At 46.8% G+C, this 24,835-nt stretch overlaps 1 protein-coding gene across 2 annotated transcripts in view; it reads left to right on the top strand.

Annotated features, from left to right (window-relative positions):
• The window catches only part of LOC120811825 (cadherin-18), a 102,793-nt gene extending 79,662 nt beyond the window's left edge, over positions 1-23,131 (top strand). For both annotated transcript variants that reach the window (XM_040167478.2, XM_078096946.1), the window contains exons 5-12: positions 1,722-1,889; positions 2,998-3,185; positions 3,940-4,193; positions 6,962-7,098; positions 10,099-10,220; positions 11,768-11,885; positions 18,267-18,518; positions 22,299-23,131. In XM_040167478.2, coding sequence (XP_040023412.2) covers positions 1,722-1,889; positions 2,998-3,185; positions 3,940-4,193; positions 6,962-7,098; positions 10,099-10,220; positions 11,768-11,885; positions 18,267-18,518; positions 22,299-22,807 — 1,748 coding nt within the window. In that variant the 3' untranslated portion in view covers positions 22,808-23,131. The remainder of the gene's footprint in view (positions 1-1,721; positions 1,890-2,997; positions 3,186-3,939; positions 4,194-6,961; positions 7,099-10,098; positions 10,221-11,767; positions 11,886-18,266; positions 18,519-22,298) is intronic.
• Positions 23,132-24,835: the final 1,704 nt, after the last annotated feature.

Below are 24,835 nucleotides of genomic sequence, written 5' to 3'. Positions count from 1 at the left end.
GTTCTCCTGCACGCAGCACTGACACCTTCAATCACGTGTAGTCGAGTAGTAAGAGCAGAACTACCAGAGCATCAAACACACGGAGGAGGAATCGCAGGACACGCGGTGAACTGATGTTATATATATTTAAATAAATAAAAGTCTTTGTGCTCATCAGCCACTAGAGGAACGTGAACAAGAGGAGTGAATGGGGGGGGGGTCTATTCACTGCTCATTCATGACAACTCCATTACCGTGCTCAGTTACATTGTGACGATTACAAAGTAACCGCACGTTATTCAGATCTCAATTTCAACTCAATTCTAACTCCTACGCTAACTTTATGCTCGTATGACTCTATTCTGCTCTATTTATATCGTCTGTGATAGTCGGACTTTGGTATTTCTCTCTGGTCTACGGAGCCGTAACACAATCCCCCGTTTTGTTGACTTGCTGCTAATCACTTTAGCTCCACGAGTCTCTGGAACCTCAGCAGCAGCTCCGCGTGACGGATGATGTGTAACCTAAGACCCCCCCCCCCCCCCCCCCCCCCATCTTAATACTGCTTTACTCCTTGACCCACTTTTAATGATTATTCTGCCTCAGGCGAGTGGATTACGTCCAAGTCTCAGAGAAAGAAAGAGGAAATTGGCTGCATTGTGTACAGCTGACTAGTGAAATTTGGAAAATAGTGGAAGTATTAATTCCCCCCCCCTACACATCTTTATTATGTGAAATTCAAGCTGTTCCACACTTTATACTTGATTGCGTCACACATCTGAGGAACAGGTTTGCAGGGCATGTAGTGATGGTTGGGGGGGGGGGATCCACGTAAATGACACATGCAGCCGTGTTAGTGAATAGAACGCTCAACACGTCTGGCCTCGCCGCCGCCTCCTGGATTTCTACTCCTGACACGGAGCTGCAGCGGCTCCTTTTTTACCGCCGTGATCAACATCATCATTTCCCACCAGCTCTCACTGCTCCCGGGGAGCCGCTGTGTATTATCGAAGGGTTCACAGGTTCGCCGGGAACATTGCTTGAGTAGTTGCCGCGGGGTGTTGTCTCTGGGGTGGGAGCGAGATGTACGGCGGGAGCGGTGGCGTTACCGGGAGAACGTATTGAATCAGGCCCCATGTGGTGATGTGCTATTAAGCCTGCAGCTCAGATACAGACGTGAACAAAAAAAACAACACGGACACACATGTTAAGGCCCCTTGTACGAATACCGTGTCCACACACGCAGCCGTTCTAATCCACAAATCCCCCACACAATGAAAACACGTCTGGGCCTATTTCTGTTGGTTGCAGTTCACCCGTGTGCAGGATCTGCAGCGGGGGCCGGTCACATATCACTGAGTTAGCGCTTCGCTCCGCTATCGGCGTAATAAATGGGATCGCGGGGTGGCGCCTCGGAAAGTTGCATTCCGCCCAGATCCAAGGTTGCGGAGTAATGAAAAGTGAGGAAAGAGCAACCTTGACAACGAAAGACCAGGAGGATGAAAGATAAAAGAAGTTTCATGGTGTTTGTGTTTAAAAGTGCTGCACGGGTAGTCCATCTGGTGTAAATACCAGCACAATGATACTGACGTCTTCAGTAGTATTTTCCGTTTTTCAGCGTCGTCTTCTTCTTCTTCTTTTTTTTGCTGTTTTCAGTCGCGCTGAATCCTCAGGTGGGACACGGCGAGTCGCAAAGCTCGCGTCACTTTTCAGCTGCAATGTGCTTCCCTCCACGTGTGCAGGGATCATCCGGACGGCGCTGTCGGACATGGACCGGGAAGCCAGGGAACACTACACCGTCGTCATCCAGGCCAAAGACATGGCGGGGCAGGTGGGGGGCCTCTCCGGCTCCACCACCATCAACATCACCCTGACAGACGTCAACGACAACCCGCCCATGTTTCCCCAAAGTGCGTATACGCCGCTACCCGACAACAACAACAACAACAGCAGAGACAAAGCGCAGGCCCGGCGGGCCGCAGTATTCTGTGGATGATCAGTAGAAAGAAAGGGTTGAGTGGAAAATGATTAGGACGGGCCGCAGCTTCCATTTGAGAACTCTTATCGCCAACTGGCCAACAACCAATATTAATACGTTGTCACTTACCTGCATATACACAGCTTACGTTCCATTAAGTGGCGTGTAGCCGTGGCTGGAGATTTGGAAAAAAATAAATTTAAGCAGAAGGGCCTCCGTTACAGGGACCTGAGGCGGAACCTGAACGGCATTTTCCGAAAAAAGAGTTCTGTTTTGTATTTCCCTTGTGAAAGAGGACTTAACTACTTGCTATTTTTAAAATCATTCAAGCAATGCATCTGAACAAGGAAGACAAGCAGACTTTTGTTGTTTTTGCTGCTTGAATGGAAAGAAGAAACATCAACAGTTCGCTATTTGCAAGGATGAAATTCTTTAATTATAACGTATTCATGCATGCAATGATTAACCATATAACAATCCTGCAGGGTTTAGAGAGCAGATCATGGATTATGGAAGCTTCCCCCAAAGACTCTTTTAGCACTCTTCAATGTTAACCTTCATCGTTGTGTGACTCAACAGTCTAATATTGCAATTAAATGTGTCCATAATTCGCTAAATTAGACCAGCATTCATTAAAAACTCTTTGTTTTGTAGCCTGAATTTTAATTCCTCCATTTTAATGATGAATATGAGCAATCATCAAGTTGTTATGTTGTCTTTGAGAGAACCCCATCAAGCACAGGTCTCCCAGGGCTTGAACGTTTTCCCCTTTTCTGCTGCAGTAAATACGTTGTCTGATTCATCATGTGCCTCGGAGTGAGATCTGTGGTGCCGCGGCGCTTTACGGCATCAACCTTCAGCCCTTAATGTCACCGGAGGCTCTGCAAACCATCTTCAATCGCTTCTCCTCCATTGGTGACGGAATCAAACCACGTGGCCGCGCCCTGTCAGAAGCACGTTCGGACGTGGTCGGATTCCGTTTTCAAGTGTTTCCTCTCGCGTCTCTTAAGTGGCTTTTCTTCGTCGTTTCCCCCCCGCAGAGAATTACCAGCTGTACGTCCCTGAATCGGCTCAAGTGGGGAAACCGGTGGGGAAGATCAAAGCCAACGACGAGGACCTTGGCGTCAATGCAGACATCAAGTACAGCATCATTAACTCCGAGGGGGCAAACACGTTCTCCATCTCCTCCGAGAGAGACACGAGAGAGGGCGTCGTCAGCCTGAAGAAGGTAAGAACAGGAACAGGATGAATGTGACCCCCTCCGTGGAGAAACAGGAAATGGTCCTGTGTAACCAGCTTGCGTCGACGCTGACTTAAAGGGGACATAAAAAAAAGTTGTTTTCAGGTCCACACTTGCATGTAGGGTTTTAAAAGCACATTGTTTTCCTCATGCCGTTTGTCTTAACATACCTGCATTCGCTCTCCGTCTTAAATGCTTTCCGCTCCGAATGGCTTGCAAAAAAATGCAGTGCACCTTTTTATAAAGGTTGTTTAGTGGTCGTCTGACACTGCAGACACCCAACTGTGTGTTCACGAGAAAGAGCGCGTGTTCCATGATATGCCCCCTTTCTAAAAGCTTTACTGGGGAGAGTTTTAACCACCAATCATGTTGTAAATGTCAAAATAATTCACCAGGATACGAGGACAGCCATGCATACACAATGCTGCCATACGCAGAGAGCGCCGACAGTTGGTGGAAGTAATGCACTTGGAAATGAAGCTATACGCTCCGATAAGAGTGTTTGCAGAGGAAGAATTCCAGCTGATGAACGCCGTTACATAAGTTCTTAATAATTCTAAACAAAAAAGCTGCAATAGGGTTTTTTAGGAGGAAAAGCTATTATAAGTATTGTTTTAAGAGGTTTAATATGTTGTAGTTTAAATTGAATATTCAATGTTTCTAACTTTCTACACGCAGTTAAACAAATGGTGCAATTAAATGATATTTCTTATCAACAAACATTTCTCCCCCCGACCGACAGCCTCTGAACTACGAGAGGAAGAAGAGCTACACGCTCCACATCGAGGGCACGAATACGCACGTGGACCCTCGCTTCTCCTACCTCGGCTCCTTCAAAGACACCGCCACCCTCAAAATCACCGTCGGGGACGTGGACGAAGCGCCGGTCTTTTCCATTGACCATTACATCATGGACGTGTACGAGAACTCGCCGGGCGGCACGGAGGTGGGCGTCGTGACGGCTCGAGACCCCGACAGCAGGAACAGTCCCGTCAGGTGAGCCACTTTAACTCCTGCGTGTCCGCAGGAACATTTCCACATATTTAGAGGCAAAGCAGAAGCAGCTCCGCGTCTTATTAGTTGTGCACCATTGGACAGAATTGAAGATCTTCAGTTTACCTTGTTAGGAAGTAGACGAGCGAAAGCGTGAGAGTGGAAAGAGTGGAGGTTGCTTATATTACGAGGCTTAGTGCTGGTGCAGATGTGACTGGTGGCCACTTAACTCTCTCATTTCGTCAACTAATTCATGGCCAAAAACTTACCAGACACGTACCGGTCTTTGACAGATGGATTACTAGAAATGTCCAGAGGGGCCGGTTAACATATGTCGTTTTTTTCTTTTTTTTAATCATACCCGCCTTCGCCAGATGGATTTATAGAAACACCCAAAGAGAAATGTTACCACATAATTTGAAATAATTGGTAGGGTTACATTTGCTTTGCATTTTTTCCATATGGCTCACAGCTCCACAGGTAATCACCTGCCTGTGTGTTCATGTGTTCATGTGTTCATCTCCTGATCGGCGGTTGTTTTCTGATATTCAGATTCAGTCGTGTTTCAATGAGGTGCGTTTTGCTGCAAAAAAGCGAGGTGCTTTAAATTCGCCCCACGAGGTTTAAGTCTTACTAGGAAAATTATTTCTGCCCCCAAGAAATGTTTGTCTAACCAAATCTCCAATTTGCATGTCATATCTCTTCCCCGTGCATTTGTACTTTTTCGGGAATATTATGCAAATGTCAAAATGGACTCACAATGTTCAACACGTGCAGAGGCCTGTTTTTAGTCGTTATTCTGCCTGATTGAGAATTTTTCATGTGGCTTTAACGACCTCTGTGGAGCGTAACGCGAAATAGATAAACTGCATTTTCTTTAGGAGCTCCTTGTTTGTTTCTGCACCTGAATGCATTGTTTATCCTTCTAATGTTTGGGCTTCATCAGATATTCATTTCGTCTGCTAGTCTCAAGTACCCCGAAGCACTACAACTGCTTGGCACATTAGTATGCGCTCTAAACACATGCTTGTGAACTGTTGAAAAAGATTGATATTGCCCCCAGGCAGTGAGCTAATCCTGGGTTTTTAGCTCTGCACAGGTACCTTCGCTGCGTGACATTAAACTCCAGCAGCTCGGCACCGCTTGTATTCATGTCAGTTCCCGCCGAACTAAACGATGGAGTAGCTGTGAACATGCATCGCGTGGACCACCCCACTGATTAGGACACAATTATCTCTTGCTATCGCATGTTGTAGGATCACAGGAAAAGGGTGACTCATACTACCGCCCTCCCTGTTTGGGACACCGCAGCAGAAAGATGGAATCAGAGCGCAGGAGGGATCCGCCCACGCCGGCAATAAGAACAAGCGTGTTGTTGAAATGACAGTTCAAATGTTGACCGTGAAGAAACCATCGACCCTCATTGCCTCTGGTTGACGTTATCATATTCATACAAACTGAGGAGGGCTGTGCGTTTTTTGTAAATGGGAAATACTCCATCGTCACTGCTCTTTGCAGCAGTTGGAGCACTTTTTCAATGACAGGTTTGAATAGAGTTGCGGCCAACCGGCGGGATCCTTTTGAACCTGAGCAGCGTCTGTTACTCTGTCTGATCCAAATTGTTGTGCAGCCACAGCTGCTCTCGTTGTGCCTTTTAGTTGGTAAACAGCTGTGCGGAGTACTGGATGTGCAGGGCTTTGATTGACAGGTTTGCTCGTTTGATGCGGATCCCGTAAGAAAAGACATATCTCTGGAAAATAAGCATTATTTTTTTGTTTGACAGGAATAGGAAAATGAATTGCCAATTAATCTTACAAACCATTCCGAGATTCATTACAATAAGCAAGCCACAAATAACACTTTTTTCATCTTAATAAAGCAAATGTTCAACACCCAAACTCTGTTTCTACTGGAACCCCTCGATGCTCTTATGAGATTGAGCTTTTAATAAATCCTAACAGCATTTCTACTGAGGCTGCTCAGTACAACTTGTAAGCAATCCAAGCTAAAAAGAAAACAGATCATTGTTTCGAACCATTTAAATCCTTTCTTCACCATTTCCATCTCTCATGCCAATTGAAAAGTGTCGAGCGGGCTGTATTACTCTGGCGAGTGAATGAATGCCGGATTAAAGGTGTAAATAGGTCATTAAGAGATAAATTAGGGAATACACAGTCAATGCTCATTTCGTGCTTGAACTCATGAGGGGAAGCAGCTGAGCCCGTTTCCACTCTGTATGCCGCCGGCCGCTCGGCTTCTAGCTGGATAACAGCGCTGCTAGAAAGCCATTACAACAGTGCAAACACTGCCGGCGGAACATCGCCCCGCTGCATAATTAAAAATTGAAGATAATTTCTCTTGACTGGGAAATATGTATTTTCAGAACATTATTTCCAGACCTAAAGTCCATTTCAAATGCGGCAGGAGCTGTTCTCTGCGTGTGCTGCACAGACGTTTATTTCCCTTTGTGGCTCCACGGTGGGTCAAAAAACCCGAATGAGTTATTGTTCAAAGTGGACGTGATGCAGTTCAGAAGGTACAGCTAATTAATGCAGGAATCATGGAAAATATGGTATGAAACTACAAATTCAGCGCTTGCGCATTCGATCTTAAAGCCAGTCGTCCAGGGAAACATCTTCACTGGTCCTCAAAGACGTGCGTGTGGATACTCCATCTAGATGACCACGCTCATCTGTTCCATCAACGGGGTTTCTGAAGAAGGCATCTGGAGTGGATCCATTAGATCGTTTTTTTTTTCCCTCTCCTAATAGGTACTACTTGGACAGCAAAGAGGAAGGAATGAGGTACTTCAGGATCGACGAAGGCAGCGGACTCATACGGACCACGCGGCCTCTGGACAGAGAAGACGCCTCCTGGCACAACATCACCGTGATGGCCTCGGAGGTTGGTAGGTACCCCGGTGGCTTTCCCGTGAACCGAATGTTTAGAAGGGGGCGAAGGGGGACGTCGGCTTGCTCTCACGTGAGTGCTTCTCTTACGGACAGATTGTTTCCAGATTGTTTCTGGAGGCAAACGATTGCATCTCGTTTTGAGGAGGATCATCGTCTTGGAATTCCAAAATAAATAGAAAACCTAATTGAACAAAATAGAAAGTTCGGACACGCTTTCTCCGTGAATGGTAAAACGTGTTCCGGACATATTCAAGCGAACAGGGTGCACATTTTGTTCAACACCTTTGGGCCCAGTAGTAAACACATGAAACACCATTATCCAGTTGATAGAGGCAGTTCAAATAGATTGCTCTTGCTTCCCGCTCTCATCTAGTTTAGCCTCGAGCTAACGGGAGACTTTGTAAATCGTTATCAGAATTGCATTGAAATCACGGGTGAGCTTTGTGTGACAGAATGATTGAAAGAGTAGATATTCAAAAGGTAATGACAGGTGCTAAAGTTCTGCCCGGAGGCCTTTTTTCTTTTTTTCTCCCACTTTTCACCAGCAGATAACGAGGCACCCCGAGGGGATCGTAGAGGCACAGTCCGGGTTCAAAATCATAGTGTGTAAAACTGCAGTCAAAATCAATATCAGCAAAAGCAGCGATATATAAAGCAGAACGCCTTCATGGATCTGCACTGCACGCCGTCCCGTTAGCAGCGGAATAAAAGATTCTACGCGTCGCGTGTTGTCGGACACAGAACCACCGACCAGTCTTCACAAACACCGGACTGCGGCCGTTTTTTTTTTGCACTTGTGACACAGCGGCGCGACCATGGCCTCCGTCTCGCAGGCGGTTTCCCGCATGGCCTTTAAGGCTCGAACAGCGGCAGGGAGGAGAAGAAAAAAGGCTCAGTCTGGGAACGTAAACGTGACAGACCGTCTTTCAGGTTTGGTTAATGTGCTTCAGTCACCGTTAAGCCCTTTGAGAATGCTCACAGTTAAAACAAAACTATTGTGGGTCTTTGCGATTGGATTGTTTTTGCAATGAGGCTCATTTGCAAAAGAATTTAATACTGCGGAGCTAAAGGACGCATTTCACCCCGTTGGGAATTGCAGACCCATTTGTGCAGGTTTGGGGCTTAAAAAAGCCTCTCGATCATTTAGTCATTCGCCCCTCCGTCACTCCCAACAGTTACACATCTGGGAGGAAAGCACACAAACGAGGGCCACACGCGCTCCAACCCGCCAAAACCAGGCTCGCCTCCAGGTTCTCTGCTCACTGCTTGTGAACTACAGTGAAGCCCCCTCACGCAACGCGGGGAAAATATCCCTCTTCAACTGGTAAAATAAAGCTTTCAACCGAGAGTTTGTGTTGAAGTGTCAGCAAATTCTGCAAAATGTTTTAATAGCATTTCGACCAGTAATATCACACATGGAATTTAAACAGAGCCCGATAACAGATGAGTTATTAGCTAAAGTAACAATTAAAGTCTGGAGAAAACAAGAATAAAGGAGTTCATTTGCATATTTATTAGAATGTATACAAATTACATTAGAGTGTATTTTTCTTATAATTAACTACAAAATCAAATTAGTCCCAATTGTTTAAATGTCCTTGCCTACGTGGAGAATTAATTAAACCGGTGCAGGCCCGGCTAAATCGGCAAATTGTTATCAGGTAACTTTGGTCATTTGTAATCACAATTAGGCAAATCTCTTGCTAACTGACGGAGGTTCTGCATGCTAATGTTTCTTTATCTTTAATCGCCTCGCCTCAGTGTTCAAGGTTACAGTTACGGACCAAAACATGGTCCAAAGCGGTACAATACATTTATTTGACTCTGAATGATCAAGGACACGCAGTGTTGGAGACACTAAGCATGTACAGTTTGCCGCAAACCCTCCTGCAGGCGGTTTCCCTTTTGACATAAATATAGACTGTAGTCAAGGATTTTTACTCTTAGTTTGTCGGATCACATAGTTCTTAGTGCAATGTTTATTGGTGCAACATAAGACCTTCTGTAGGCCCTGAAAATACATTTTAATGCAAAAGATAAAGCAAACAGAAATTTGGAAACGTGCTGGACTTGGTCCTATTCATGCAAAGGTTTTGCTGAGCAAGCACGCTATGATTCAGCGATGCACTGTAACACATACTCATTCCTGTGATCTACAGCCTACTGCTGTTTGTGGGTGCAATGCCTTGCTCTAGGACACTTTAGCAGTACATCCGGAGATGCAGTAAAATCGTGGAAAACCTTTGCCACACAGAGGGTTTTTACAGAAGGATTATGAAGCTTTTGCAACCTCTAAATTGTGCAAATAAGACAAAAAGAAGCCGTGCATGACTCAAATGGAGTAATGAAATACGCTCCGGTGGTATTTGCACTTAAATGATTAGCGTACGTTAGTTCGAAAGTTCCCTTCCTAGTCAATTTTGAAGATAGAGGAAAAAAAAATGTAATAACTCTTTATAGTTTCTGCTGCCTAGATTATCACTGCAATACTTTATTGTATTCAAGCGCAAAATAACCTAAACATTTGTCCCCACTTCGAGGAGCAATTAGCTCGACAGGCAGTCACGCCACTGTAATGCTTCAGTGGAGCAAATCTGAATGTCAGATCGGCTAATTCAAACAACAATCACGTGCTCAGTGAATTACCAGGTTATTTTGTCGCCATTAAGGCTCCTACTTTACGTTAAGATGAAGGCAGGTGGGTCATTTGATTGACGCGCTTCATGAGTCGCCCGTGCAGTGCAAGGGGGCACGTAATGCATCACAACCCAGGACGCAACAATGCTGCAGAAGATGATCAGATGTGCTGCAAATTACCTTCTGCAACATTGCATCCCTCAGTGCTTTTACAGTGGCACAGAACTAAGACAAAACCCACCAGCTGCCTAACAAGAAGAGCACAGCGTGTCCCAGTTTGAAATCACAGCGTTGATGCTCCACTTTTTTTTTTTTATCAAGGCTTAAATTTTGTCGTTTCTTTGTCTCCCCTGCTGCAGACAGCCCCAGCCTCCTCAGCCACGTCCCTGTTACGGTCCAGGTGCTGGACGTCAACGACAACCCGCCGGAAATAGCCACGGACGAGGAGGTCATCGTGTGCGAGAGCTCCAGGCCGGGACAGGTGAGCATCTCGGGATTCACCCTGCAGAAATGACCTCCGGCCTCCTCCTCGGCCTCTGTCGCCCGCACGGCCACATCTCTCTGCTCCGCCCGAGAGCTGTGCGTTAAGCCCACATGCGCGGACCGGACCACCCGCGTTCTGCGCCGTTGTGGTTTCCCTCAGCTGAGCGGTAGGAAAGTGTAAAAGGCATCGGGGAGCTCAACGATCCCTCATTCAAACGGAGCGTCTCAGCAGCAAAGCATGACGCTGGGAATCCAGTCTGATTCCAACTGGCTCTCAGTCGTCTCTGATTCATTCACATTATGAAGGCTTTATGAGATGCTGAGCGATGCGCTGCATGGAAATGGCTGAAAGGGCCGTTCGCTGGAGGATGCTGGAGTAAAGACGCCACTAAATTTATTTTTAATGTTTTTCAGCTAATGAGGGAAATGTTTGAATTAAGGTTTGCGTTAAATTTGAATTACGGTTTGCATTAAAATTGAATTAAGGTTGCATTACAGCCTCTGGGTTCCTCGGCGCAGGGGATTAAGTGGGAAGAATTGTAACGCGTTGAATGAGACAGTGGCACACATTCCCATTCAAATCACAATCAACGTGTGAGAAAAGAGCTGCTCGTTCGTGTTTTAAATTCTTTATGCATTTACATTTTCATACCATTTATACACACATCCTTTATTAGTTGGTGGGGATCCATCAAAGTGCCTGGTTCCAATTAAGAGTAAAATCTCAGCTGTAAATCAGGGCTCAAGGTATATTAAACTTTGGGCAGCCATGGCAACAGGACTGCAGGGAAATTGACCCATTCATTTATTGAATTGACCACAAACCGGCAAACGGCTCCTCTTTGTCTTTGACCACCGTCACCGTGTGCGATAGATTAGAATAGATATCCATATCACTAAATTATGAAAATCACTGATTTAGGATCCGATCTTTGGCAAAAGTTAAACTTAAAACTCTATTCAGCCAGGCCTTTGATAAATAACGGTTTATCTAATTATGCTTTTTTCACACTGAAATTGGTTTCAAGCTTACTGTGGTTTTGAATATTTTAAGTTCTATCTATTTTATTGTCACGTCATAAATCCAGTGAAAGCAGGAATCCTCTCAGGTCAACAACTACAGCACTGCTCAACAGTTTGCAAATACTGGATGCAAATATTCAACGTATGCCACGGTACTTATACACCACCTCACATGCTTCTCCAGAAGTCATTACGCTCAAAAGCACAATTAGCATTATGAAAAAGCACTTTGCACCCACTCAGGAAATGTTTCCTCAGGCGGCCATTTGCAAGCCAACTCACAGTTGTATTCTTTAATAATAAAACCTCTCGTTTTCCAGACATCCCACTGTCCCCCTCTTTAAAAATCATTTTACCACTGATGGAAAATAAACTCCCAACTCATCTCCGTCTCTACCCAGCGTGGACGTCCTTATCGGATAAACGCACGAGGAATCAGCTGCTGGTCCTCTCTGTGATGAGAGGGAGACGTGATGCTGCCACTGACTGTGCATGTGTGTGTTTTTGTCTCCTGAACACCAGGTGATCCAGACCGTCACAGCGGTGGACAAGGACGACTTTGCCAACGGACAGCGGTTTTCTTTCGCTTTGCCGAGCCTGCTGCCGGTTAATCCCAACTTCACCCTGAAGGACAATGAAGGTAATTAAAGTGATCAATGTGTTTGTTTGCATTTCTTATGAGGGCTGCACTCCGCCTTCGGGGCAGGACCGCGCTCACATTTCCAAAGTCCAATAAAGCGCGCTAAATTTCCAAACACCTCGGAGGCACAATAAAATAAAAATGTTTGCGCGTCGCGTTGTGGAAAAGATAACCCGCAGTCGTGGCCCCGCTTCTCCTCTACGTGCATTATCTTGTGGCCATCAGGATGAGGTGTTGCCACGGCAACCGTCTCAGTCTCAGGTGAATTCCTAGCGCTGCGCTGGTCGGCTTTTAAAAGCTCTCAGCCAGAAGGTCTCCCGCTGAGAGGGAAGTTCACAGAACTCCACGTGGGTCTCTGAGCGAGAGAGACGCACAAAATATTAATCTAAAAAAAAGAAAGAAAGAGTCAATGTGCTAATAGGAGAATAATCGGTTTAGCCCTCCGTCCACCGTAAGTGGAACTTACCTCCTACGTGACGGGGCAGCACCGTTACTTTAACACCTTCTTTTTTACGTGTGATTATTTTGTAAATGTTGTGAAAAAAAAACACATTTTTCTGAGATTTGTCACTCAGTTTTTCTAGAAGATTCCTGAGAAACACGAGCATGGACACCTCCGCTTCGGCCCGCCCAACGTTTTCTCGGGGATTCGCTGTGTGCCGCGTTAATGGAATCACAACGTGGACTTCATGGAACGTGAATGGGGTGGTAGTTGTTCACAGCCATTCTGTCCTGCTGCTGTTTTCATCTTTTAAATGACTTTTGACGTATTTCGGTTTTTGTTGGGAGTTGCTTCCAGGACAAATTTGTGTCACGGTCCAAACAGTCCATGGTGTCTTGCAAAGGTCTGCTCGGGTCACAAACTCGGGGCACATCCTCCCTGCAGCCTTTCCTTACAGACTGGTTGTACTTTTAAATGTGCATAGAGCTAATAAACTGGCTTTCCAACCCAAAATGTTCCTCACGTAGCTTTCTTTAGTTTACGATTCTTTGCAAGATATTTTGTACAGAACCATCTGCAGCAAAATATTCCCAAAACATTCTGTAAGGAAGCCCTTCTTTCTTCAACGATTGATGGCCTTTTTTTGGTTCATGCTGTTTGAGTAATGGTGCCTTTCATTTTGGATTTAGCTCATGCTGCAAACCGCCCCACAGGATCTTCCTCTCCTCATCTGTGATATAATCCCGCGTGGGACGGGCCGTTTACGTCTTATGACATGGAAATAAGAAATGATTCATATTCTAATAATTTGCCGTGAGAAACAGACAAGTTTATAAAGAGCACGCTGATAGAGATTATTCTCTTTGGGATAAATTATCCCATCCCATCGACCCTACAGATCCAGGAAAGTTGTTGAAGAGTTGACCAGCGAAGCCTCACGCTCGCACTGGAGCAGTCAAACGACGAGAGCACTCTTTAACCTTTGAGACGAGGTAGTAGGTCCACACACACACACACACACACAGATCCCCTCTGATGTTCAGCAGCTTTGAGCAGCTTATCAATAAAGGAAAATACATCACAATTCCTTGAGATCCTTGTATCCACCCTTCATCATTTCATTTTATTGCTCCATTAAATACTGTCAGAAAGCCTCACTGCAGAGATGAAGGGCGACGAGGCAAATTCCAACTGTCTTTTTTTTGGGGAGACGAGAGTGAAGACACAGTGTTTTTTGTTTTATAAAACCTTTTCACGAACAGGTACCCCCCCTCCCCAAAGCACACCCTGCTTCACGGTCTATTCATGACTTGCTAAATGCACAACATGCTGCGTTGTGGGAGACGCTGAACAGTCGATTTGGGCTGTGAACTCATGTTTACACAGTTTATTGGAGGTCAAAATAGAGGGAGGTTTGTTTCCTCGTAGACCTCTAAACATCCACACGTCATTATAAAGGTCAAAGTTTACCCACAAAGCATAGTTGTCCCCACACGGGGCTTCTTGCCCCTTTTTTGCTATTCTTCACTTTCAATCGAACTCACTCCTCGTCCACCAAGAATGGTTCGTATCACTGTTTCTTTTCCCTTTTAAACTCCTCTCGGCTCGTCCGCGCCTTCAAAACACAGAACTCCCTCCGTGTGTAAAGCTCACTTCTGAGTCTCCTCCGGTCCCTCGGATCCTCCACTCAGAGGAGGCGTCGGGCTGCGATGTTCCGCCTCGGTATTAGAAGTCATCCGCAGTCTTCACAATACATATAGAGAGAGAGACACAATGCACCATTCTGCTAATTAAAGTAAGCCGCTTCTTTCGTTGCCGTAGCAGCAGAAAAGCAGCTGGTAGCCGCTCGGCGCCGGCCCATAATGCCTCACTCTGACACGACCAACTCCCTCGCGACCTCCTTCCCTCCTCACTTACAGATCGCTCACAGCGGATCCTCCTGAAAGTTGGATTCTTTGGATTTCGGGGCGGGGATTTTGTTCCTGTAGGGAAAAAAAAATGAGTTAAAAGCACAAATGAGGAATTGATTCCTCATTAATTTCAGGTAATTTAACAATAGCACCTGTTAAAAGAGCCCATTGAAGCATCATTCACAGGAAGCTATTTTCTGCTCCTCTTACCATATCAGATTTGTTAAAAGCCATTATATTTTCATAATTGCTGGTTTTGTAATAGCTGCAGCTGTTAAGTCAGATCAATATAGCGCTTGGGACGATACAGAGAGGAAAAACATATATATATATATATTTATGGAAATGTGCTCCTAGTGTTCGGAGATGAAGCCGAGGCTCCCTTGTAGGCTGGCAGGTATGTTGATGTGAAGTGCTGGATGTGCTACATTTAAATGCAGGTCAAATTCATACAGCATATTAGGCGCCATTAAATCCGAAACCAGGAGGACGCTGCTCTGGAAAAAAGCACTTTGTGACAAAGCTGTCGTGTTAAAAGCCCTTTAGATATACTGGACTTGACTATGCAAACATTCCAACGCGAATGCTGCTCTGATCTCGTGATCTGTCACATTGGGATGACATTTGCTTCTAAAAGGGCAATTAAACAGAGGCTACGAGCTCCAAACAAGCCACGTACTCACGTGCATCAATTGATCTGGGAAGGCGTCTTCCTTTAGTGGGCACACAGAGGACCTCATAATAACACAGTTAATCAGCATGCGCGGAAAGGAGCTCTGCCAAGACATTGATACGTGGGACGTTTAATTAGCTTTAATGTCATTCACACTTTACATACACCCATTATCTGCTGGAACAGCTCCATTTGTGCCGAGAGGGCAGAGCAGCAGCCACGAGCCGGCAATGTCAAATGTCAGCAAACACACACACACATATATATATATATATATATATATATATATATATATATATATATAATCTCAAATTACTTTTAAGTTAAATAAACCTAAAGGAGTGTATTTAGCAGGACAACGTAATAACAGTAATCTGGAGACCTCTTTAGATTGTTACTGCAGAAACCGACCCTGAATCAAAACTCCACCTTATGGGAGAAACGTATTAAACGGCGATGGTGCGGATGTGCAACGCGACTGCCAGCCGCCATCTGTACTCGCTGTTTCATTGACCCGAAGCCGAATGCGGGGGCTTCTTTTAAAAAGAAGAGCCGCTGTTTTTAATTCTGCGTGAGCGGCATTTCTCTCTCCGCCCACAACAATATTGATCTTCAGACAACACCGTGCCATTAATCAATATCCAAAGGCCCCCTATAGGAATACCTGGACGTATCCCTGTTCTGTGTAGTATCAACCAGAACACATCCGTATCACGATTATCCGTATTTAATTATAGAAAGACGGACTCGTGCATGTTGTCAGTTCATCAGCATGTGTTGACCGTCATCACCTCCATGTGGCCACTTCAGCATAGAGGGGGAAAGGGAGCAAATGTCAGATTCATGTACTTCTCTACATTAACTGGGGGAGAAGATTCGTGCTGAACCGCATACGCGGCACCTACACACACCCACCAAAGCTCACGAGGAATCCAGCCAAGTGCACGTCTAGGCAAGTGTGAAGTCTGCAGAGACTCGGATGCGTCGCGAGTCCTTTGTTGATCTATTTTTGGTATTCTGTTTTACAGTAAGTCAGCGCCTTGACAACGTTATTTGCATTTTACTGTGGTTAGTACCTTGAAACCCAATGTAACTTCTTCTATTGCTCTATTCATCCCGCGAGCCTGAGACTTTATGGTTTTACTTACACGTTCCTTCCGTCCTTTTCTCTCCGTGACGTAAAATGTCTTTTGTAGTTTTGTTGTTTAGTGGACAGATTCGTTCCAATGCTGTTGTTGAGTCTGGCAGGGCGAGAATTCCTTGAAAATGGTCAAACTTTTGTATTTCCGCCAACTTCTTCAGTCTCAATAAGCTTCATATCTTGAGATGACGGGACGAGAAGCAAAGTTAAAAAGAAAAACAGGTCATTTTGCACTTAGTGGCACTCTGGTTAACGAACCCAGTCCTGGCAGAATCCCACAGGGTCGGGTGGAAGCGCGGACGTGTCATGCATATTCATTTTATTTTTTTCATGCGTTAGAAACCGAAAAGCTCGCTACTGATGTGCAAAATAGCACGGATCAAAAAAGTTTGGCTTACTTTCCAGTGAAGTGTGAAAGGCTCCCTAAAGAGTCCACTCCGTCGTTTGCTGGGTGGTCACCTGCCTCGCTCCGCCGTTGAGCGCCCGTGACCGCGCCGGCTCCTGCAGCCCGCCCCCCCCCCCCCCCACTCGGGGGGCCGATAATCCGCATAATGTAAAATTAGCATCAGATAATTGATGTGCGTTTGCTCGCTGTGGTCGGTACAAGGACCCGTGCTGCCTCGGGGCCCGTGTGGTGGCAGCGTATACACAACCCCCCCCCCCCAAATACCCCCACACCCCCCCCCCATCTCTCATCTCCCAACGCCCCAATTCTCTGCCTTGTTATTTGCATCTCTCACATTCCACTCACATTCCACACACACACACATCTGCCTGCGGATACGGTGATACCGCGAGTCGTCTGACTTAGTAAAGCTTGAAGTACGTGTTGTCGATCATTGTAATTATTCAGAGTGGGAGGCGCGGCCTCTGAATGCAGCGTGTTTGCAATGGGTGGAAAAGGAAAAAGCTCGCCCAGCATTTGTCCGGAACTTATATATCAATCAATGCGCATCACATGCCGGTTTCTAGCTGGTCAGTCATGTGACGCACAGATTAGTCATCCAGCTTCCTCGATTTCCCGCCCAATACCTTTCAAATCCACAGGCATGAACGGCAAGTTCACCCTGTGCCGTGTTTGTGCTCGGCGTCGTCCATCAAGCTTCAGCTATTGGGACGCCCTGCAGATGCAAGCACCACCTTCTTGATGGTAAACCCTCAGTCCGGCCCGGCGTGTTGTTGTAAGCTGCAGGTGGAATAATGGACGTTCCTTCTGTCTGTCAATCCTCATAGTGAAGAAAGAAAACAAATGAATGAAAGAACATCTTTGATTCGTTTGTGTACAAACACAGGATTTGAGTTCCAGGTGCACGGGTCAGCTGTCCTCCGGTACCCCGTTGCCATTGGTCGGGTCTTTGCTTCGTCCTTGAGCAGAGTTGCTCTTCCGGCACTCATCGTTATGGTTGCAACCATAGCAACCATAACAAAACGCTCCGCGGTGGAAGTCGGCGGTGCAGCGACGCGGTTCTGTTTAAACAGCAGCGGGTGGCTAACAGCGGCTCTCTTGTTGACCCTGAACATGCTCTACACGGACTCCACACGGACTCTACACGTCCTCCGACCACTCAGACTCGCTTTAACACTTCACGCCATCACTCACCTCATCCACACAGCGATGACAGGAGCCACCGTGCCCGGAGCCACCTGCCGGTCGGTAACACTCACACACTGAGGTCACAGCTGCAGGAGCCATGTCGGCGTCTGGCCCGAGGACACGTGGACACACGGGTCAGCGGGGATGGAACCGCCGGTCCTCTGACTATACACGCATACGATCAGATAGATGCATGTATTGCATGTGCGTTCTTATTTGCTTCGTGCTCTTTTCATGGTAGCTTCTCCTCAAGGTCTCTCCTGCTTTCCTTATCTTCTGCTTTTGTTTCTGTTTGCTTAACAAGAAGTGTTTCTGGGAGGCCGAGGTGAACTGCTCTTTTGCAGCACGTTTAAATGGTAAACGAACACCTTTGAAAAGGAATCTTGCTTGGCACACGAGGCAGCAACACAGGAAGTAGTTTACAGGCATGAGATATGAAAATATCCACTTCCCTATGGAATATGTTTTGGGTTGAAACCCCAAATGTCTGTCCCTATAAATAGGTAATTGGCTTCGCTGAACGAGTGACGAGCGCTAAGACAAAGAAAACCATCAGTCTTTTTCAGCCGAGGGGTCTAATTTGACTAAACATGCACGTATGTATTTATTCCCTCATTTCAGACAACACAGCCAGCATCATTGCCAGGCGGCGGCGTTTCAACCACCTGACCCAGGACCTGTACGAACTGCCCATCGTGGTGCGGGACGGCGGGGAGCCGTCGCTGAGCGGCACCAGCACCTTGACCCTGCGCGTGTGCCCCTGCCAGAGCCGCGGCAGGGTCCGGATGTGCCAGGGCGAGGCCTTCCTCTCCTCGGCGGGCCTCAGCACGGGGGCTCTCATCGCCATCCTGCTGTGCATCGTCATCCTGCTGGGTAAGTTGGGGGATGTGGGGGGGGGGTAGAAATCCTCGGGGGGGTCGGGGCGTGAACAAGAGGAGCTATGAACTAAAAAGAAGCAGGAAAGGGTCGGAAGGGGTCTGACAAGGGCAGAGGAGGAGAGGGGGATGAAAAGACACGCGGGGACGAAGGTGGAATTGGGAATGAGGGTAGAAAGCGTTGGAGAGGGCGGAGGTGCAAGGAAGAAAAAGGGATTTGAAGGACACCCCGAGCGAGGAGGCGGCAGGAGAGGTGACTAGAAAGAAGACACGGCAAGGACAAAGACGACGAAGAAGAATGGAGATTGCCGGTTCGGTGTGATTCGGAGAAGATTTCGGTGGAAGTAGAATCCTCAAGCAGCTCCGATTCGCGCGTGCGGACACGAAGCTCCAACCTCAAAATCCCATCTGTTGTCGAGTAGAAATACAATTCAAATTTTCCGTTTTGCAATGCAACATCATTTTCCCTTCCTGGCTCGTGTTTGACGCTGTGCGCTGTGACCAGAGGAGCGGAGGACCGGCGTGGAGGAAAGTGCTGACAGCCAACGCCGCCGCCGCCGCCGCCGCGCCGCCGCTCTGTGTTGAACTCATCTGTGACGGATATGAATATATGATTCCATCAGAAATACTTTGAATAATAAACAGGGCGGCACATCCGCGCTGCCAGCACGCCGCGGCAGCCGGAGCGCACGTCCTGAGTCGAGGAATGTGCGTGCCCTGTTGCTATAGCAACCGGTCTGTGCGGCAAACGGCATTTGATTATATATAAACTTGCAAATGTGATCCTGACACTTGGACAGCTGGAATGAGGACGGCCGGCTCACGCAGGTGGAAAGCGCCTGGACGCCGGCGCCAGATCTGATGACCAAATAAACTCAAGTCAACAGCTTCCCGTCAAATGAGCGGGGGGGGGGGGGGGGGATGTCACGCCCTAATTCCTCCCTCTGCAACGGGACACGATTACACCAAACTGCCTGATGGCACGGCTTCAGCGGCGCCGCTCTCCCCTCGCCTCTTCAGTTAATGTGGACATTAGTGCGTGAAGGTTATGCATATTCACGCCGACTGTCTTCCTCCTCAACGCCAAAGCCACTGGCGGACGAAAGGAGCCAACGACATGAACCGAATCTCCAATCATCCGCGCAAGTCAGTCACTAGAGACGGAGAGAGAAAACAAAACGGGGAGAGACACATCACAGCTTTTTCTTTTTTCCGACCCGTGTTGTATTTCGAGTTTCTTGTTACGAGGGAAGTGTCTGACACACAGCTGGGCCACGGTGACCCGTACCTCAAGAGATAAGACATTGTCAGCATCAGATTCCACGCCATTTAGCAGCGGCTCTTTGACCTGTGTCAGGAGGTACGGGGAGGAATAGCTGCGTTCGGTTATCCCGGTAGATAGTGATCTAATTTTGCGGTCACACTTGTCTTGTCTTTTGTAATGAGATGCAACCGAGCGCGCTCGAAGCAGCGGCTATAAGACCCTGGATAAAAACATTCAATTTCCTGTGAATTCTTCGCAACGCAAGCCCCCATTTTGTGCGGCTTGCTCTTCCTCCCTGCAGGGAGGGTAGATTTTGTTTTATTGAATATCAAAGCTCTGCTGATTCACGTCTTGACATTTTTTTTTTAACAAATGCAAACTTCCAGCATTAAACTGTTTGGGTCGAAATTGCCTTTTGATGAACATTGGTCATTAATTAAGCGGCTGTAAACGATATTGTTCACACTCCAAAGGGGTGGGTGACGATTGCTCAGCTTAATATTGGAGGGAGAACTGCACCACAACGATGCAAACAGCCATCTGATGCCCCAGATGCTATAAGTGGTGCAAAACCTCAACTGGCCTTGGAGAATCAAATGAAATCACCTGAATGGACCACGAGGGAGCATAAATGTGGAGAGTGCGATCCAATAAAGTGTGTGCTGTAAATAGGAATATTCAAATAAAGGTAGAATATGAGTTGTGGACCCTGAGAGGCTGGTAAATAATAAAAGGTGCATGGACAGAGTCGTTGTATCCAGCTGTTTTACCTCTACAGATCAGCGAGGTAGTAAACCGTACGGACTGGGAGATGGAAGTAGTCTGAAAACTGCCAATTCTGTGTTTCCCGGTTTGCTGCTCCCCTCGCACCTCCTGCATCGTGCAATCGGGGCTTTAAACGAGCCGAGCGATAAACGCCGCGCGTTCTCCTCTCGTCTAACCCCACTCGCTGCCCCGGATGGAGTAAAGGGAACTGGTTTAGTTTAATGACTTTAGTCATACGAAGTCGCGAGGTACAAAGACAACGTGGCCCATAATGGAAAAAGTCTACTTTGTTGCCCGTTATCCATTTTCCACCCGGTCTGAGGAAACGCCTCATGGCCTCACAAGTGGGTCCGGAGCTGCGGAGATCTGCCCTGCAGTTAAAGCATTAAGATTAACAATCCAGACTACGTAAAATTCATTTTATTATTAGCATAACTGCTGGTTATCTTTCTGCCCATACCTTATGCTAATATATTATCGGATGAACAATGAGGGCACATGTCCCGTGGACTCAGAATGTATTAACATTTCTCTATTTAATGAAAGGTAACCTGATTAATGACATATGTCTCGGGGAGAATATGCACCAATACTGCACAAAGCTGTTATTATATTTGTCCACCTGGAGCCCGAACCGGAGGTTTAAATCTTCTCTTTGTAGCTTTATAGTCTTCTTTCTAGTTTATGGTCACACACTCACACACTTGAATGAAATGTAATGCTCGGGTGCAAACTTACCCAAAAGCTTCTTGCGTTTTCAACATTATAAAAAGCTGAAACTTGCGGTTCCTCTTGATCCGCCACCTTCACGTCTCTGTGGAGCTCTCACTTGTTACGTGTTATACGGAGAATCATGCTACACAGCAGGGTGTTGCTGGATAGATAGAAATAGCGTATTTAACGGTTTCATGTAGAACAGCAAGATGCCCGAAAACATTCAAATCACCCTAAAAAGCCTTTTTATTCGTTTTATTCGGCTCATTTTCAATGCAATTTGATGATGCACTGATCCAGCCCGTCTCTTTTAATGCAGCATAATGAACTCCTTTAAGTTATTGCACAGCGTACAAATGCACTTCCATTTTATCAAATAGATGTTAGTGTTAACATCTGGCGTTGAGGTCATCATTAACCTGGAGACGGATAAGTCTCATTACTTTTAAGTTCCAAGCGGCGGCATCAAATCATCAAATATTACTCGGCAGGGCACTCATGACTTCGATAACCGAGATGTTTAACTCTGTTTCTCTGCAGAGACATCGAGCAACAGCTCGCTATATTTTCTTTAATGTGACAAAACCGGCACGTTCTTTCCATCGCTGCCTTCGCGTTTGTCACAAACGAACGTTGGCTTCACGCTTCACCCCGTGGCTTCTCATTGGCTCGGTGCATGATGATAACGTCAACGCTGTCATCGTTTCCAACAGCTTGCGTTCAAAAGGAACAGCGATGCAACAATCAGGCAATGCTAATGTTGGCTAATGCGCATTATTGAACACTGGGCGGTTGGTTAGTTTTATTGTCCTGATGTGAAACACGCTGTGTTCATTTGCTTGTCTGTTTATGCGGCTGATCACTGTAACCACATGGAGCCGATCTGTGTTTCGTGATGTTCTTCTGCCTCGAGGTTTATCAGCGGATTTGTTGAGAATAGCCTTTTGTCTGCAAATATTAAATAAGTCATTTCATGCTGATTTTCCGGGTTTTGTTTCGTGGCATTTACACAAAATCCCTCCTCTGTTTTTGCAGCCATCGTGGTTCTCTTCATCACGCTGAGGCGGAGCAAGAAGGAGCCCCTCATCATCTCCGAGGAGGACATCCGGGAGAACGTGGTCACCTACGACGACGAGGGCGGAGGGGAGGAGGACACCGAGGCCTTCGACATCATCGCCCTCCGCAACCCGGCCGCCGCCGAGGAGCTCAAGTTCCGACGGGACGTCCGGCCGGAGGCGAGGGAGGACCGCTGCCCCGAGGCGCGCGGCCGCCGCAGCGCCTCGCTGGAGCTGGACGAGGAGGACGTGTACGAGTTCATCAAGCAGAGACTGGTGGAGGCCGACGTGGACACCAGCGGGCCCCCCTACGACTCCCTCCAGACCTACGCCTACGAGGGCCAGGGCTCCCCCACGGGGTCCGTGAGCCCGCTGGACACTCCCGCCACGCAATCAGAGCAGGATTACAACTACCTGGACAACTGGGGGCCCGAGTTCCAGAAACTGGCAGAACTCTACGCAGAGGTGGAGTTGGATGCGACGACCTGATCTGTGATGTCACCGCTTTCAAAACGAATCGGTTTCAAGTCCGTTTTTTTTTTTTTTTAAATCGTCCGTGAACAATATGAGCAGCGATGCTCTCAAACTCGTTCCTGTGTTGAACTGAAATGATGATCTGCGATTTTTGGGGTTTTTTCTTTTCATTTTGTCACTTTGGATCGTGGGTCGTTTGTCTGGAAGTGTTAAATCAGATGATGAGACGGAAGAATGACAATATGAGGAAAAAGGAAGATGATATTTTCCTTGGTGTATATTTTTTATTGCTCAATAAAGTCCCGAAATCCATATGGTTGGATATGTGAGAAAAATAAATTGTACATTTGTCTTCTTCATCCAAGAAGTCCGTTCTTGGTGCGATGCTGCATGAAAGGTGTTCATGACTCCATGAACCATCCGGATGCACAATAACAAGGACACTCGTTTCGTTTCATTTCCTCCACGTCGCCCGTCATCTAAAAACGCACATCGACATCCGCCACAGTTGTTTGTCTTTTTCCAAAGTAACTTTTAACAGCATCAAAACCAAGAAATGCAGCCCGGGTACCCCGGCTGTTCTCCAGGATCTCTCATGGTCACCCTTCCAATTCATTAGGTGTGTGTGGGCCCCTTTAGAGGAGCCACTTTCTCTGCATCGCTCTTTTGAGCCCTTAAAGTACCCCCGTGTGCCCTTGAGGGACACCTGGGTAATTATGGCCTGTTGTTCGGCCTCTTGGAAGCAGCTGCAGAAAGCCGTGAACACCACACTGATATTTTGTTTCTTCCTGCTGGGGGGGGGCTTTAAAATCACGTTACATTCTGTGGTTTCATGACTGCGACCGACCTTTTTTACGGAATTCGCGATCACATTTTAATCAACATGATTTCTAGTCGGTTTAAATCCATTAGACGTGTAGTTTTCCATTCAAAGAACCGTCGGTCGGTGACATCTTTGATGTTACTCCGCATGCCATACAATGGGTTGAACATCACCTTCCCGTGCATCCATTAGGGAACAAAGAATCATCCTGCATTCAGTGATGCATCTTTGGCAACAAGAAAAGTAAAAGTTCAAAGTGCCGTCATTTTCTCAAGTAGCTGGTTCTGCACCAAATAATACCTCATTTTGTGCTATTGAGCATTTTGTAAAAAAAGAGGCCACGTCAGGAAAGTTCTGCGGCTGCCACGAGTGGTGAATGTCACTTTACAAATAGACTCCTTCCTTCTCTGTGTAACAGCGACGGGGAAAGAGATGCGAGTGTGGAGCCACCATCAGCACTGATGTACAGGGATGGGATCACGCGTGTGGTGCGTCTGTACTAACTCGTGCGTCCCGTCATGCTCTTGTTCATCCTTTCGTTGCGTCAGAACCGCTGACAATGGTCTTAAGGAGGACAAAGTGAAGACGATGAATATTTTAGAACCTCCCCCTGTACCTCCCAACATAACAATCCTCCATCTTTTTCTGCCTCCTGGTTTTCACGCTCATTAATTTCTTCTACTCGCAAAATAACTTTTTTTTTTTTCCACCCTTTTTCTCACAACTGGATTGAAAACCACGTAGAAATGTGCAGAGAGGAGCTGGAGGACCGGCCCAGGGCAAAGATCATATAAAGTAGCAACAGGCAAGCACGGGAGCTCTCGTGCGGACATTTAAGAGTTATTTCTTTACCCGTGTTTCTATTTGAGGCTCTGTGCGTTTGCATTTTTAAAGTGCATCAATTAATGAAGCCTCAGATGAACGCGGCGGCCATCAGTCAAACTCGCTGAATCCATCAGCAGCCTCTCTTTCAGCCGCTGTTGTGTCCCCGTTCTGCACAGAATAAGTCACTTCGAGTGTGGTTGCCACGGGAAACATCAACTTTTTAATGACTCCGAGGCTCCTGGAGCGTCGGTGTTTTCCTCAGGCAACAGATATACGAGCGCCTGCCGGGGGGCCGTGTTTGTAAGCAAGCGTGGCGAGGCAGTTTGGGACAAAGGGAACCTTTCTGTGGAAGATGGATAGCTGCATCCACACACGAGGGAGTGTTTTAACCAGAG

Source organism: Gasterosteus aculeatus, chromosome 21 (assembly GCF_964276395.1).
Source record: "Gasterosteus aculeatus chromosome 21, fGasAcu3.hap1.1, whole genome shotgun sequence".
Taxonomy (NCBI): domain Eukaryota; kingdom Metazoa; phylum Chordata; class Actinopteri; order Perciformes; family Gasterosteidae; genus Gasterosteus; species Gasterosteus aculeatus.
The sequence above is the reverse complement of the archived record's forward strand: the minus strand, read 5'-3'. Positions and strand labels throughout refer to the sequence as shown.